The sequence below is a fragment of the Cetorhinus maximus genome, chromosome 15, assembly GCF_964194155.1.
Source record: "Cetorhinus maximus chromosome 15, sCetMax3.hap1.1, whole genome shotgun sequence".
Taxonomy (NCBI): Eukaryota; Metazoa; Chordata; class Chondrichthyes; order Lamniformes; family Cetorhinidae; genus Cetorhinus; species Cetorhinus maximus.
In genome coordinates, this window is record NC_135893.1 from 28,921,616 (window position 1) to 28,937,624 (window position 16,009).

The 16,009-nt window shown below is 43.1% G+C and overlaps 1 protein-coding gene across 1 annotated transcript; it reads left to right on the forward strand.

Annotated features, from left to right (window-relative positions):
- The first annotated feature begins 413 nt into the window (after positions 1 to 413).
- On the forward strand, positions 414 to 10,020 carry cldn19 (claudin 19). The gene is made up of 5 exons (XM_078558199.1): positions 414 to 783; positions 2,670 to 2,834; positions 4,582 to 4,666; positions 5,813 to 5,959; positions 9,646 to 10,020. The coding sequence occupies exons 1-5, from the start codon at positions 561 to 563 to the stop codon at positions 9,692 to 9,694; spliced, it is 669 nt and encodes a 222-aa protein (XP_078414325.1). The 5' UTR covers positions 414 to 560; the 3' UTR covers positions 9,695 to 10,020.
- Positions 10,021 to 16,009: the final 5,989 nt, after the last annotated feature.

Consider the following 16,009-nt stretch of genomic DNA (forward strand, 5'->3'; position numbering starts at 1 on the left):
AGCCCAGCGACACTTATAATCTCAACTCCCAGTTTGAAGGAGAGCCATTGTGACCCATAATTCAAGGTGCAGGAGAGGAGAGCAGATAGACTGGAAGGAAAGCATTGAAATATTTAAGTGTCATAGAATGAGGAATTCGAAATATAACATATGTAGATCTATTACAACATGCAGTTTGACTGTGTGACAGTGAGTGGTGAGGGGCTGGTCCTGAGGGTGGGGGGTCGTTCCCTTGTTGACAACCAAGTTCACAGCTCCTAGAGGGTGTTGCTGAAATGCACAGGGAGCCAATCGCCTTTGACCGGCTCCTTCTGCTCTCAACGCGTTAAAAGGCTTTTTGTTACTGAGAAATTTATGACCTGGCTCTGGTGTTTCAAACTGCCTGCTGCTGGCCAGAACACAAAATCCGTTATCAATCTCTGGGGCATTTCGCACCATTACCCCATCTCCTAATTGAAGTCCCCTCCGTTTGACCACGTTGATGAGACCCTGCACGCCCTGGAGACTGATCCCTTGACTGGAGAGTTTGAAACTTGGGGGAACAGGAGAAGGAATTCGCCATGGCAAATTCAGGGTTTCAGCTGCTTGGCTATTTCTTGGCGCTGGGAGGATGGGTCGGGATTATTTCTACCACGGCGCTGCCCCAATGGAAACAGTCTTCGTATGCCGGGGATGCGATTATCACAGCCGTGGGGCTGTACGAGGGTCTGTGGATGTCCTGCGCCTCACAAAGCACCGGACAAGTTCAATGCAAAGTGTATGACTCATTGTTGCTACTGGACGGTGAGTAACAGGAGCGCAAGGAGCAGGGGACTGAGCGGCTTGTGATGTGCGCTCACTGTGACATTACTGCCTGTTGACTTGTGATCTGCGTGTGTTTGATGTCCGCATTTATCAGTGAAACTGACAAGCGGGGGGTTTCCGGGCTTCGAATGGAAATTGACACGGGTTTGAAATGGACTGTGAAATAGAACAGTTTCAAACATCGCCCGTTCGAACGACAAAATGCCTCCCCTTTTGTCTAAACAACGCTCCATGCGATTTCCAAGCAATTTTTGATCTCCGATTCCTTCATAAATGAAGAGAGCTAATTGCAAAGTTCGCATGTGCTTATTCGTTTACTCGCTCCTGCAAAACTTGTTATTCCCTGGGGGATTACTACAGTAAAGCGATTAGAATCTGCCAGGCCTTTTGTTTCATCCCCTCAACAGGGATTGCCAACTCTCCAGTATTAACCTAGACTTTCCAGGAATTAAAGCTAATCCCTTGCTGGGAGATAAATCATAGGGGGCTTAAAAAACGCGTTGCTTTCACTTTCTTTGAACTCTCAGTTATTAGCTGTAGAAGTATTTGGGGGGGGGGGGGGGGGGCGGGGGGACTGATGGAGAATCAAGAACTGTCCAATCTAGTAACGAAGAGCATGTGAGGATGGACCAGCAGTGAAATGACCTCTGGGGATGGGGCGTTCGGATGTGGAAGGTCTTAGAATGAAACCTCCAGGAATATGCCCAACCGCAGTTGGCAACTCGACACAGCAGAGGCAGAGTGAATTCCCAAGATCTAATCTTAAAATCCAAGTTAGATTGCAACTTTCACCTGGAGGGGCAGTCTGAAACATGCATCACTATAAGATTTTCGCGTCTGAATACTTTTAAGAATAGAACTGCTAAAATAAGATTTTATTCGATGGAGGTGGGTGGAAATTGGTGTGTCACGTTACAAAAGCAAAATACCGCAGGTGCTGGAAATCTGAAATAAAGACAGAAAATGCTGGAAATAACAGGTCTGGCAGCACCTGTGGAGAGAGAAACAGAGTTAATGTTCCAGGTCAATGATCTTTTTGAAAGGTCAGCAATGTGAAACGTTGACTCACTCTCCCTCTCTGCACAGACACCACCTGACCTGCTGAGTATTTTCCAACATTTCCTGTCCTCAGGTGTACCTGCCCTGGCTGTTCACACTCATTAAACTTTGCTGAAGAAAGAGATGTTGAAGCTTTTCATCTTGCACTCATCAGGACAATCACCAGATTATCAATATTAGGGAAAACAAGCCTCTGACAATCAGAGTCCACTTGCCAACCAATCAGCACTCTCTTCTCATACAGTATGAAGTTGTTGCTTTTCCTGAAATGGGTATTTTTGTGATTGTCCTGATGAGTGCAAGATAAAAAGTTTCGACAAAGTGTCTTTTTTCAGCAATACTCAAGTTCTGTCCTACCAACTTACTATTTGTCACTAAGTTTTACCAATTGAAACTTGAGACTGAGATATACTTAAAGTGGATTTGCAAAATGAACCACAGAAACATACATTACCCCCAACAACTAAATAAAATATAGAATTGAACCCTTTAAGGTAGATAAAAGAATATTCAACACATTTTAAAATCTTATTTTAGCAGTTCTATTCTTAAAGTATTCAGACGCGAAAGTCTTATAGTGAGCACAAAATTCTTGACTGTAGAATCAGAAAAGTTACATTTGTGTGTGATGAAAGTTTATGTTTGATGATTTTAGGAATTTTTTTTCCCACTATCTATTTCATGAATTGAATTGGTGGACATTGTATTGTGTAAAATGAATTTAAATGAATTCCTGATATGCCTGGATAAGGACTGAATGCTCCATTGTTATTAATTTCCCCCTCTGCGCCTTTTCCCATTTTCAGCCCACATCCAGGCGTCCCGGGCCCTGATGATTGTTTCAGTTGTCCTTGGCTTTATTGGCATCATTGTTAGTGTCGTGGGAATGAAGTGCACAAAAGTAGGAGACAATAACCCACTCACCAAAAGCAGGGTTGCAGTCTCAGGAGGGGTGCTTTTTCTCATGGCTGGTGAGTTTAAAGTTTACTTTTTAATACGTATATCGAGTTATTGAAAGGAGTTTGTGTCAGATACTGCTGTACCAGAAGCATTGACCAGGTTGCCATTTTCTCTAAGTGCTATGATGCCCTCGTTATGTTTCTAACCTTACAAAGATTGCCAGACTCAGGAATTTTAACTACGTAATTGTGAATTGCTAAGTCTGATTACATTGTCATTGCACAACTTGTTTATTTTCAGTTGATGGCGTTGTGCTCAGACTGCCTCTTTGGTTTATTAAAAGCTCTAAGTGGCCTCTCCGCTTCCCCTGCCCTGCTTTCTCACTGTGTTTAAAGTAAAGACTTGTCACATTTTCCCCTCCTCCAACTCATTCTTTTCAAGAACCACAACACTGGAACTCTTGACCTGCCTCAATCTTTCATCCCTCCTACAATCTGAAGGTCTTTAAAACTAGAATAATCAAAAATGACCTTATTTACCTCAATATTCTCCTTACTCTTTTCAAACTCGGCGATTTCCTGCACTGTGGGATTTTGTCCTTCACCTGGGTTAATTACTGTAAATCATTTGTTTGCGGCAAAGACATTAATGATGTTCACCCTTAATATTTAAAGCCATTCATTGTACCGGTTGTGACTCAGTGGGTAGCACTCCTTCCTCTTAGTCACAAAGTTGTTGGTTCAAGTCCCACTCCAGGACTTGAGCACAAAGATCAAGGCCGACACTCCGCTGCAGTACTGAGGGAGTGCTGCACTGTTGGAGGTGCTTTCTTTTGAATGAAAGGTTATACCGAGATCCCTTCTGCCCTCTCAGGTGGATGTAAAAAACTTCATGCCACTATTTTTCAAAGAAGAGCAGGGGAGCTATCCCTGGGTCCTGACCAATATTTATCCCTCAATCAACATCACAAAAAACAGATTATCTGGTCAGCATCACATTACTGTTTGTGGGAGCTTGCTGTGCACATGTTGGCTGCTATGTTTTGTACATTACAATGGTGACCACATTTTATAAAGTACTTAATTGGCTCTAATGTGCTTGAGATGTCTGCTAGTCATGAAAAGTGTTATTTAAGTGCAAGTTTTTCTTTCTTTGTATTTGCTACTAATATTTATTTCTGACTAAGCACAGTGAGACAACAAACTAAGAATGCGACCATAGAATAGATACATTGTTCACCCATATACTGATTGATCTACCAAACTGTTCTTATGCAGTTTCAATATTGTCCCCTCCTCTCCCAAAGGCATGAGTTCCTGCTGGGGTCTAATTCTACTGGGGGCACGATACTCCAGTATGGCCACCCGGTGATCATTCTCCATGAAGGAGCCTCAACCATCAGTATTGGCAGACTGTTCATCCACAGGGAGCTATGGTTGAGCTTGCCCTTCCCTGAGGCCCATCCATGTCAATTTTCCAGCAAGGTCACTGTACAGAGGATGGGAGGTCAGACTTCTCCCTCTTTCTAACCAAGGGGCATGGAGATCAACTCTAGTGTCTCTACCAGTTCAGCTGGGAATGGGAAGCTCAGCACGGACGGAACCTGGGATTCATTTGAGCAACCAAAGTGTGTGGCTCTGACCGGGATGCTTGAAGATAAATGAAACGCTTTGTATTCGTTCAGCTGTCCAATGCTGCAGTACTGACACATTTTCATCCTGTGTAGGCTGCAGTGTACTAATTGGTCACGTGTTTGCCATTGACTCGATGCCTGACTGAAAACTGACCCCTGACTCCTGCCTGTTGTCTGTTCCACAGGACTCTGCACCCTGGTGGCGGTATCCTGGTATGCAACTAAAGTTTCAAACGAATTCTTTGACCCTTTAACGCCGGTCAATGCCAGGTACAGAGCAGCGAGACAGGATTGGGGGGTGGCTAGTGGGTTGCACAGATCGGGCCATGTCTGATATTTCAGTTTTCATTTTTGACACTGGAGTGGATTTTGCTCAAGTACAGAAACAGGAGGGGAAACTTAACATCCATGTAGCATGAAGACAAGTTGGCACAAGCCTCAGGGATAATACATTTTCTCCTGATACAGGTTAGTAGGAGCACCAAATGTCCACCTTTTAAGTGTGATCCCAGACACTGAGTGTCAGCATGCTATTTCAAAATGGGGAACATCACAACTTAGCCCAAATGCTGACTCTATCAAAATACAATCACTTCCGTGCAGGGTTAGGGTTGCCAACTTTGGTTGGACTTATTCCTGGAGGTTTCACCTCATGGCCTAGTTCCTTCATCTTTCCCATTCAGTTAAACAGAAAACTTCCCTTCACCAACATATTTATAAATATTAAACTTAACTCTTCCAAGAAAATAAAAATAAAATATTTTTTTAAAGATATTACTCCCTGGTTGCTTAAAGGATTTTTTTCTTTAATTCCTGGAGACTCCAGGACAATCCTGGAGGGTTGGTAACCCTAACTCTCAAACTAGCCAGTAGTTTAGGCCCTAACAATCAATCTCAGCACTCCTCAGATTAGGAGCAGGGTTGCCGCTTCTGTTGCTGATTCATTCTTGAATGTATTTGTGTGTGGATGTTGGCTGAGAGCTAGCCAAGGATGCGATACCCTACACTTTGGAAAGATAACACTCACTGTCTGGCCTCATGTGTAAAAAATAGTCTTTTAGTGAGGTACCAGAGGGGAAGCCATAATCCAATGTGAGTGTGTATTTAAGGGCAGGGAGAGAGAAAGACGGTGGTTGGAGTGGTGGGTGGGGAAAGGGGCGTTGGGTGGTAGGGAGAGGCGGGGAAAGGGTAATACTCAGTGAAAAAATACTGTAAGTTTAATAATTTGGCTTTAGAAATAAATGTTATAGGAGGACCTAGCCATATAATTATTAATATAATGATTTTTATTTTAGCATATTTAAATCTTTCTTTAAAGCAAAGCAAAAGATTACTGAGGTCTAAGTGTTTGCTTTGTTACAAGGTTGGTGTAGTCCGCACTCTGAACTTTGACCTTGTCCTTGTTGGCTTTTGCAGGTATGAATTTGGTTCGGCCCTGTTTGTAGGGTGGGCAGCTGCAAGCCTCACTATTCTGGGAGGATCTTTCCTCTGCTGTTCCTGTCCAAACGAAGAAAGGAGGGGCCAGTCATACTACAGATCGTCTCAGCCATCCACTGTCAAAGAGTACGTCTGAAATACAACTCACATAAAAATAGTTCATGCCCAGAGCTCAGCTTAAAACTGAGGCTTGTCAAACTTTCCAGGAGCGTCCTGGTATCTGCAGAAATTAAAGATCAATCTCCAGAATATTTCTGCCAGCAAATTAGGAGAAACATCGTCGGGCCATTAAAAAATTGTGCATCTTTAAAATTTTCTTCAAAACTTCCATTTATTAATTATAAAAATATTGGAGATGACTGACGGTCAAGTAGCAAAGAGTCTCTTTGTTTTCCAATTGGCTTGGAAGATGGTGCACTGTGATGATTGACATTTCGAGTGACCTATGCTGGTAGTAAGGGCAGGTTAGTTGAAGGTGGGAAATCATGTGATGAATACAGCCACCCAGAGTTGGCAATAATTAAAATTGTTAAAACTTTAAGATTGGCAATAATTTCACCACACAAATAAAGTGGCTGAATAACTTCAAAATGATCGTATTTGTGTTTTTATATTTTCCTTAAGCAAAACCCACTGAAATGAATCTAGCAAATGAGACAAGGTGCACTGTAGCAACTAGCCAAGGTCATTCAACAGCACCTTCCAAACCCACAATATCTACCACCTAGAAGGACAAGGGCAGCAGAATAATGGGAACACCACAGGCTGCAATTTCCCTTCCAAGCCACACACCATCCTGACTTGGAACTATATTGCTGTTCCTTCACTGTCACCGGGTCAAAATCCTGGAACTCCCTCCCTAACAGCACTGTAGGTGTACCTACACCACATGGACTGCAGCAGTTCAAGAGGGTGGCTCACCACCACCTTCTCAAGATCTACCAGGGAAGGGCAATAAATGCTGGCCTTGCCAACAACACCCACATCCCATGAATGAATAAAAGAAAAATATCGACTCCTCAGTGCATCTGTTCTTTTTAACTGATTGTCTCTAAGTCCTCCTATAGGTGCTCCCTCATCCTTGGGTTCAGCTCCAAGTGTGCTAGGTGTTGCCAAGGCAACTCACCCAGGTAGCTATTAGAGGCTTGGACAATGATTGCTACCATGTAGCTCAATCATTTTGTACAGCTGACGCTGATCCAATGTCATCGCACTTGTACTTTCCGGCTGGGCTTGGCTGGATTCCAATCGGGAGAACGTGCGCTGTTGGATTTTCCTACTCTATAAACATAGGGTGTTGATCTTACCAAATATTCACAAACCTCACCCAATAAGCATTGAAACAAAAACAGAAAATGCTGGAAAAACTCAGCAGGTCTAACAGCGCCTGTGGAGACAAAAAAAGCAGTTAACATTTTGAGTCTGTATGACCCTTCTTCAGAGCTAAGGAGAAGTAAAGATGTGATGAAATTTATACTGTTTAAGGGGGGGGTGGGCAGGCAAAGCTGGATAGAAGGCCAGTCCACCCATGCTGCAGCTTCACCTGCTACACGCCCCCCCCGCTTAAACAGTATACATTTAATCACATCTTTACTTCTCTTTAGCCCTGAAGACATCATACGGACTCAAAACGTTAACTGCTTTTTTTTGTCTCCACAGGCACTGTTAGACCTGCTGAGTTTCTCCAGCATTTTCTGTTTTTGTTTCAGATTTCCAGCATCCGCAGTATTTTGCTTTTAACACAATGAGCACTTGTGCTTTCTGCAATTGTAGGGTTAACTAGGTTTGTAACCTAGAGAATATGAGTTCAAATCCCACCATGACAGCTTGAAAAATTGAATTTAGCTTAAGAAATCTGGAAATTAAAAAAAATAGACATTGAGGGGAACAGATAGTGTAATATGGGTGAACCTATTTCCTCTTGTTGGGGGGGTCTAGGACTAAACAGCGTAATCTAAAAATTAAAGCCAGACATTGAAAACACATCTTTAGTCTCTTCCTCAAATGACAGTTGATGCTGGATCAGATGTTAATTTAAAACTGAGATTGATAGATTTTTGTTAGCCAAAGGCATTAACAGATATGGGGCAAAGATGGGTATATGCAGTTAGGTCACGGGTCAGTCATAATCTCATTGAAAGGCAAATGGGCTTGAATCGGTGAATGGCTTAGCCTTGCCCCTATGATCCTATAAAAGAAACTGGTATGTTGTTAAAAATCCATCTGATTTCACTAGGAGGAAACCCACTGTTCTTAGCCATTCTGGCTGATATGCAACTTGAGTTCCACACATGGGAATATAAGAACACATCAATGTGGCTGATTCTTAACTGCCTTCTGAAATAGCTTAACAAGTTGCGCAGTTATTAGTGTTGGGCAATAAATGCCAACTTTACCAGTGATGACCACTTCCCGAGAATTCATATATTTTTTAAAAGTGGCAATGATTGGCAGACTATATAAATAATACCTGAAAGTGTTGCTGGTACACAACAGGTCCATATCAATGTAATATAAAAGCAAAAAACTGCAGATGCTGGAAATCCAAAACAAAAACAAAAATAAAAATACCTGGAAAAACTCAGCAGGTCTGACAGCATCTGCGGAGAGGAATATATTAACATTTCGAGTCCAAATGACCCTTCATCAGAACTAAGGAAAAATAGAAAAGAGATGAAATATAAGCTGGATTAAGGGGGGTGGGGGGGGCGGGGGGTGGGATGGGTAGAGCTGGATAGTGGGCCAGTGATAGGTGGAGATTGCCAAAGGATGTCATAGGCAAAAGGACAAAGAGGTGTTGACGGTGGTGATATTAGCTAAGAAATGTGCTAATGGTGACATTAGGGGTAGAAAGCAGGATGAGCAAGGTACAGATAGCCCTAGTAGGGGTGAGGTGGGGAGAAGGGATCGAAATAGGCTAAAAGGTAGAGATAAAACAACGCATGGAAATACATTTAAAAATAATGGAAATAGGTGGGAAAAGAAAAATATATATAAATTATTGGAAAAAGGGGGATCAGAAAGGGGGTGGGGATGGAGGAGAGAGTTCATGATCTAAAGTTGTTGAACTCAATATTCAGTCCAGAAGGCTGTAAAGTGCCTAGTCGGAAGATGAGGTGCTGTTCCTCCAGTTTGCGTTGAGCTTCACTGAAACATTGCAGCAGGCCAAGGATGGACATGTGGGCATGAGAGCAGGGTGGTGTGTTGAAATGGCAAGCGACAGGGAGGTCTGGGTCATGCTTGTGGACAGACCGAAGGTGTTCTGCAAAGCAGTCACCCAGTCTGTGTTTGGTCTCTCCAATGTAGAGGATATCAATGATACACAGAGATTCAGAAAGCATCAAGCAAACATCGTCCTGATCAAGGCCTGAGTGTTGTCCTAGTATAAAATTCTAGAGTACCCGACTGTATGTTGGACATAGAATCATAGAATGTTACAGGATTGAAATGAGCCATTTGACCCATCAAGCCATATGGTGTTTCACTTTACATCAGCCATCTAGTCTAATCCCACTCTCTATCCATGCATAAACACATTTCGCTTTGAATTTAGAAGGTAGAGGGACAACGATGTAATTATGGTGTTTAAAATGATTTTAAAAAATGACCGATAGTGGAGATGCAGAGAATACAGATCTCACAAATGAAACCAGTTGCTCGTAGAATGTGCAAAGGCAGATCATCCATGAAGTACCGTAGGTTTACCGTGGATATTGGCAGTGAACTTTCGGTATGAATTTCCCAGGTTGAAGCTGTGTTGTCAGAGAATTTCTCTGTGTTCCTGACATTTTGTTTCTTCTCTTAAATTCCAGGTCACATTTTAAGAAAACAGCATCTGTGAAGGGGGAGCAGTATTTGTAGCAAGGCAGTGCACTGAGATTCTGTAACGTCACAAATGTCTGAGTCCTTCACATGAGCCATCTTTTTGTAAAAAACAAATAATTGTAAAGCTCTGTGTCTTTACTGAGAAGCTACTTAGACTCTAGAGCAATGTGCAGGATATTGTGCAGCCCAGACCCATTCCATCTCCACAGTTGTTTATTTTGGGGTCTGGTATTAGAACTCAATTGTACATTCATTCCCTGATTATATAAGATTGTATTTTCGTGTGTACTGAATGTCGCTAATTCAGCTGTTGTACTGGATGCTGAAAAATGTTTTCTTTTAATAAACGCAAATTAAATGTGTCTCAGTATTTATTTAAAGGCAGAATGAGAAAGAAAGAAAGCAGTTGTATTTATTCATCACAACTGGCTGGATTTTACATGCCCCTGTGTTTTTGGCGGTGGGGTGCACATAAAATAGGGTGTGTTCCAACCACTCCAGATTCCCACCCACCCTGAGCTCACCCCCATAACATGGTATGTGGGCAGGAGCCAAAATTTGTAGCCTGCCCACCATATTAAGTAAATACTCAAGGGTCAATTGAGCTTGTTAACAAGCCAATGGACCCTGATAATACACTGCCCACATCATAATATGGTTGGTGTGGGCTGTCGGAGCGGGAGTGGGCAGGCTGTTTTTAAAAAACAACTTTTTTAAAAAGGCGGGAAGGAAGGGGGGATATTATCTTTAGGCATCAGAGGTGGCAGCCCCCCCTAAGATAGTACCCCCTTTTCTTCCTACCTACCTGCTCACCAAAAACTCACCAACCCCAGCCCCCCCATACCCCGGCCCCCTCCCTAAACTGCCCAAACCCTCTCCACCCAATACCCGGACTTAACTTGCTCCAGCATCCATTGCATCTTCTCCGTGGGCCTGCTTGCAGTCCTGGCAGTGCCCACTAATGTGCTCTTGGTGCTGCTGGGGGCAAGCTGTCAACACCGCACCTCCCCCCGCCTCCCCCACCATAATATTCAGCCCTCTATGTTTCACAACCAATGAATCATTTCTGCATGATTGTTTTATTTGAGTTGATCTAAGTTGAGTGGAATGCCTGAGGTGACGGCTGCGTCTAAGTGCAGTGCAAGGCATCACTGACTAAAGTCACCAAGAAGCCGCTCAAGAAGCAGAGGGAATCTAACAAGCAGAGCTATTCCACTTACGTGTACAGGGTGCTGACCCAGGTCCACCTTTCCACCAGGATCTCGTCCAAGGCCATGAGTGTTATGAACTCCTTCTTGGTCAACATTTTCAAGTGCATCGCCTCTGAGGCCTCGCACCTCATTCACTACAACAACCGCCACACCATCTCGGCCAGGAAGATCCAGAACGCCGTCCGCCTCATGCTGCTGGGGGAGCTGGCCAAACATACTGTCTCCGAAGGCACCAAAGTGGTCACCCAATACACCAACTCCATTTAGGTCAATCATTCTAAAGATTATAAACAAACTAAATTGTATACTTCAAGGTTCCACAAGCAGAGGACGAGGTGAATGGCCAACAGAGGGTCCTGGGTGTCCTTGTACATAAGCATGCATGTACAGGAAGTAATTGGGAAGGAAAATGGAATGTTGGCCTTTATTGCAAGGGGGGTGGACTATAAAAGTAGGGAAGTCTTGCTACAGCTTTACAGGGCATTGGTAGATCATACTGTGTGCAGTTTTGGTCAACTTACTTAAGGAGAGACATACTTGCATCGGAGGCAGTTCAGAGAACATTCACTAGGCTAACTCCTCAGATGAAGGAGTTGTCTTATGAGGGAATGTTGAGCAGGTTGGACCTATACTCATTGCAGTTTAGAAGAATGAGAAGTGATCTTGTAGAAACATATATGATTCTGAGGGGGCTTGACAGGGTAGATGCTGAGAGGATGTTTCCCCCTCATGGGGGAATCTAGAGTTAGGAGGCACATTTTCAAAATAAGGGGTCTCCCATTTAAAATGGAGATGAGGAAGAATTTCTCTTAGAGGGTCATTCATGTTTGGAATTCTCTATACCAGCAAGGAGAGAAGGCTGGATCATTCAGAGTTTTGATTGACAAGGGAGTCAAGATTAAGGAGGACAGGCAGAAAAGTGGAGTTAAGGTCACAATCAGATCAGCCATGATCTTATTGAATGGCGGAGCTGGCTTGAGGGGCCAAATGGCCTACTCCTGTCCCTATTTCCTATGTTCTCAGGTTCCTTTTAATCTATTTAATGTTAGTTGAGGGAAGGGTATAACCTGGAATTCTACCAATTCTTCCTCTAATAGTGGCATGGGATCTTGTAAGGGCAATTAAAGGGGGCATCAGTTTAACATCCTACATGAAATTAGAACCTCTGACAATGAAATACTCCCTTACCACTGCACTGAAATTTGATTCTAGATTAGTGCCGAGAGGTTTCTTTGTAGTTATCCCCAGAGAGGTGTGTAACTTGGGCACAAACCAATTAAATGGTTCAAAAGTTTGTTGAAATTGGGTGTAAGTGATCATCATTTGTCAAAGCCTTGAATAAATCTCTGTCCACAACTGACCATGTCCCCAGCTCTCAGATACAAATCTCCTCCAATTGCACTTCATTAGGGTAGAGGGTTGGTGGGGTGGGGGAGGAGTGAGGTCACTGGTGGGGATGGTTTTTCAATATTGTCACACACAGAGTTTATGTGTTTTCTTATTGCTCGTGCTCAAAGAACTTTTATATGCAAAGTTAGTGTGCTTTCTTACTTTCAGAGTGGTTTATCCCAATTTAAATAATTTCCAGCAGCAAGCTTTTGGTGAATTTAAAACAAAAAATACTAACACGCATTTGCCCTGGAAGTTAGAATGTGATGTCTCTCACAAACACTATTATACACACAAAGATTAGTGCAGATGGAGAAAGAAAACAATACAGTTACTATCTGGTATCGTTCATAGCAGGCCTGTAGTTTCTTAGGTGAATTGATTCTCTAGCTGGAGTGGAGAATTATAAGATAGAGGATTCTAAGTAAGCTGCAAGTAGTCAAATTGCTAGGAGATCAGCTCTCACTTAAAATTGGAACAGGTTGGGGGAGAAACCTTCACTCACTTTCAAGGTCTCACAATTTCACTTTGCCTGCATGATGTTTTGCAGCTGTTTTGATGGCTTTTCAGATGGTATCTCTCATGTTTCTGATGTTTCAGATCTGAATCATTTCTGCTGTTACTTTTTAAAAGAATAGGTAACAACATGGCTGCCTTAATCATGTGACCAATTACAAGTTCAAAGTCCTTCTTCCAAAAAAGGTAGTAGTTTTTTTCACATCCTGTGCTTCAGTCTTTCACATATTGAGAGCATTTGAGACAGCCATGGTTTCTTTAATCGAGTGACCCCATTTAATTTAAATTACCCTTTGAATGCCTTTCAGAAAAGGCACTGAGTCTCAATGTCTCCATAGCCCAAGGGGGAGTAGAAGAGTGAGTTATATGATATGTGATAAAATGCTATACTGACAGCAGGATGTGCCCCAGATAAAAAACATTGTTTGATTGATAGCTCAGGGTCTCTGAACTCTGCTGTCAATTTCACAATGTTTATTTACACAAGATTAAGTGATTCCAAAGGATTGTGTTTATTATTATAGATACTTTGAAGAGTCTGGATGATTGAAACTTTTATTGCCTTGCCAGCGAAAATACTTTTTTAACATAGTAGAAAGTTATGAATTAATTATTTCTTTCTTACATATCCTACTGTCACTATAGGGTTCGTTGGTTCTACATTGTGTATAGTGAGTCAATGGATATGGAAGTGCCATAGCTTGGCATTGAGGAGAAGAAGGGCCATAGGGTTAGGTGTAAGTGCTGTAGCTTGGCATTGGAAGCTTAAGGGGCCTAAGTGGTTGAGTGGAAGGGCAGAGCTTGGCATAGAGGACATGAGAGTAATGGGGGTAGGTGGAGAGGCATAGCTTGGAATGGGAGGATGAGGGACCATAGGGCGTGGGTAAAAGGCCAGAGCTTAGCAGAGAGGGCATGAGGGGCCATAGGAGTAAGTGGGCGGCATAGTTTGGCATGGAGAGCATGAGAAGGACCTTTTGAACTTACCACTTAAAAGGTTCTGTCATGCACACTAGGGTTCATGACTCTTCTGAGGGGTTGTGAACCATGACTTTTTAAAAACCTGGCCTGGCTGCATGAAAATGATGGAGGAGTAGGACATGCCCTTGTCCGCAGTGGAGCCAGCTAGGTTGGGAATGCCCAAGTGCCGGCATTTGACAGGAACCAGCCCACACTGTTAAAAGGCACTCCCAAAAAAAATCTGACAGCCTGGGAATCGGGTCGGGAATCCTGGAATCGTGACCCATCTGCCATTTTTAAAGGGCTCACAAGCTATCCTGACTCCGTGAAAATCCAGGACGCTGTGTTTGGATGAGAGTTAAATTAGTTGAAACTTAAAGCTTTACACATAAAAAGTATTTAGTGTGGGTTCAGCACTTTCCTCAGACTCTGATTGCTTATGCTTATTTACAACCATTTTAAGTTCAGGTGTATTTAATGAGATTGGAAGGATACTTGGGTGTAACTAGCGGTCAGCAAATTGACACAGCTTTGGGTGCAATTTCGGATCAAACCTCTGGGTTATCCCAAAGAGGAAGCACCAGTGTTTAAATCCTGACTCAGAGGGAAGAGTACCTCAATTGAGCTACTAAGTGTCAGCTGTGGCTCAGTTGGTAGCACCCTTGTCTCTCAATCATAGAGGTTGTGTATTCAAGTTCCAGCCCTGGACTTGAGCACAAAAACCTAGACTGAGTTTTCTATGCACAGGTGGGAGTGCCACTTTCCTGCTGAGATGTTAAACTGAGGCCCTGTCTGCTTTTGATGTAAAAAATGCCATGGTACTATTTTGAAGAAGACCTGGCCAATGTTTATCCCTTAATCAACAGCACACACACACAGACTATCAGGTCATTATCACATTGCTGCTTGTGGGAGCTTGCTCTGTACAAATTGGTTGCCATATTTCCTACAACAATGATCAACTACACTTCTGAAGAACATCATTGGTTATAATGTGCTTTGAGATGATCTGTGGTTATGAACAGGGCTATATAAGTGCAAGTCTTTTTTTTAGGCAATGGAGAAGCAGACATTAGGCTGACCGTTCCATTTTATCATCTCGATCTTCGTTCAGGACTTACATGCCCTCTTTGCAATTTCTTCCCTTCTCTCCTGAAGATGCTCACTTATGCTTGGGTACATCCCCTGAGCATTTCTCATGCGAAAAGTTCACAACTGAGTCTCACCCTATCGTAACCCGTTATCCAAACACATGCACATTTCTGCAGTGGCCAATCAGGAGCGAGAATGCTGGTTTATTTTCTCTCTTCTAATTCAAGGATGCTAAGTGTACCCATGACCAACCCATGGATGAGAAAACACATCACAGGCCAAGAATGGAATGTAGGTTCTCCTCCCTCAACATATTGAATTTAAAACCCTCGGTCTTGTAGGTAAAGCCTCCTATGGCCTTGCCGCATCTTCATTGATGCAAGTGTTTTCAGCTCTATATAACCCATCTCAAACTTTCTATCCCTCTGATTCCAGCCTTCTATTAATTTGTAGACTCATAAAAGCTTATGGCACAGGAGGCCATTCAGCTCATCATGCCTGTGCCAGCTCTTTAAAAGAGCTATCCAGTTATTCCCACTTCCCTGCTCATTCCCTATGTCCTGCAATTTTTTTTCCTTTTCAAGAATATATCCAATTCCCTTTTGAAAGTTATGATTGAACTGCTTTCACCAGCCTTTCAGTAGAACAGTCAGTTACCTTGGTCCTACTCTTTTCAATCTCTCCCTAGACTTACCCTGCTGCTCCACTTCTCTCTCCACCTTTAACAATCTTCTCAAATTCCAACTCCTCAGCCAAACTTTTTACCATGTTTATTCATTTCTCTTTCCCCTGCTTAGTGCCCATTGTTAGTGTCTATCTGTTTAATCCAATACATTAGTGCTTTTGGAAATTCTCTCAATGGGAAGGTGCACCATTTTGGACTGTGCATTACAGAACAGGCAGGGCCCAGGTTTAAGCCATGGTCTGTGCTGATTTGGCTAATCTCAGCAAAGGTGCTATTAGGAGTCGCACAGTGGGAGTTCATACTGCTGATCACTGTGAAGACACTGTGGGCAGAATTTTGTCGAGGGAGTTGGGGCTCAGTTGGAGAGCCAGGGAGACCCCCGTGTCACCTCTTTTCGGGAAGACCCACTGCATTTTCACTTTTCACTCAGGCACTTGACAGGCCAGAGGCAGGCCATCCCCCAGGATCAAGGATCCCGGGGTGGAAGCCCTGACCACCGAT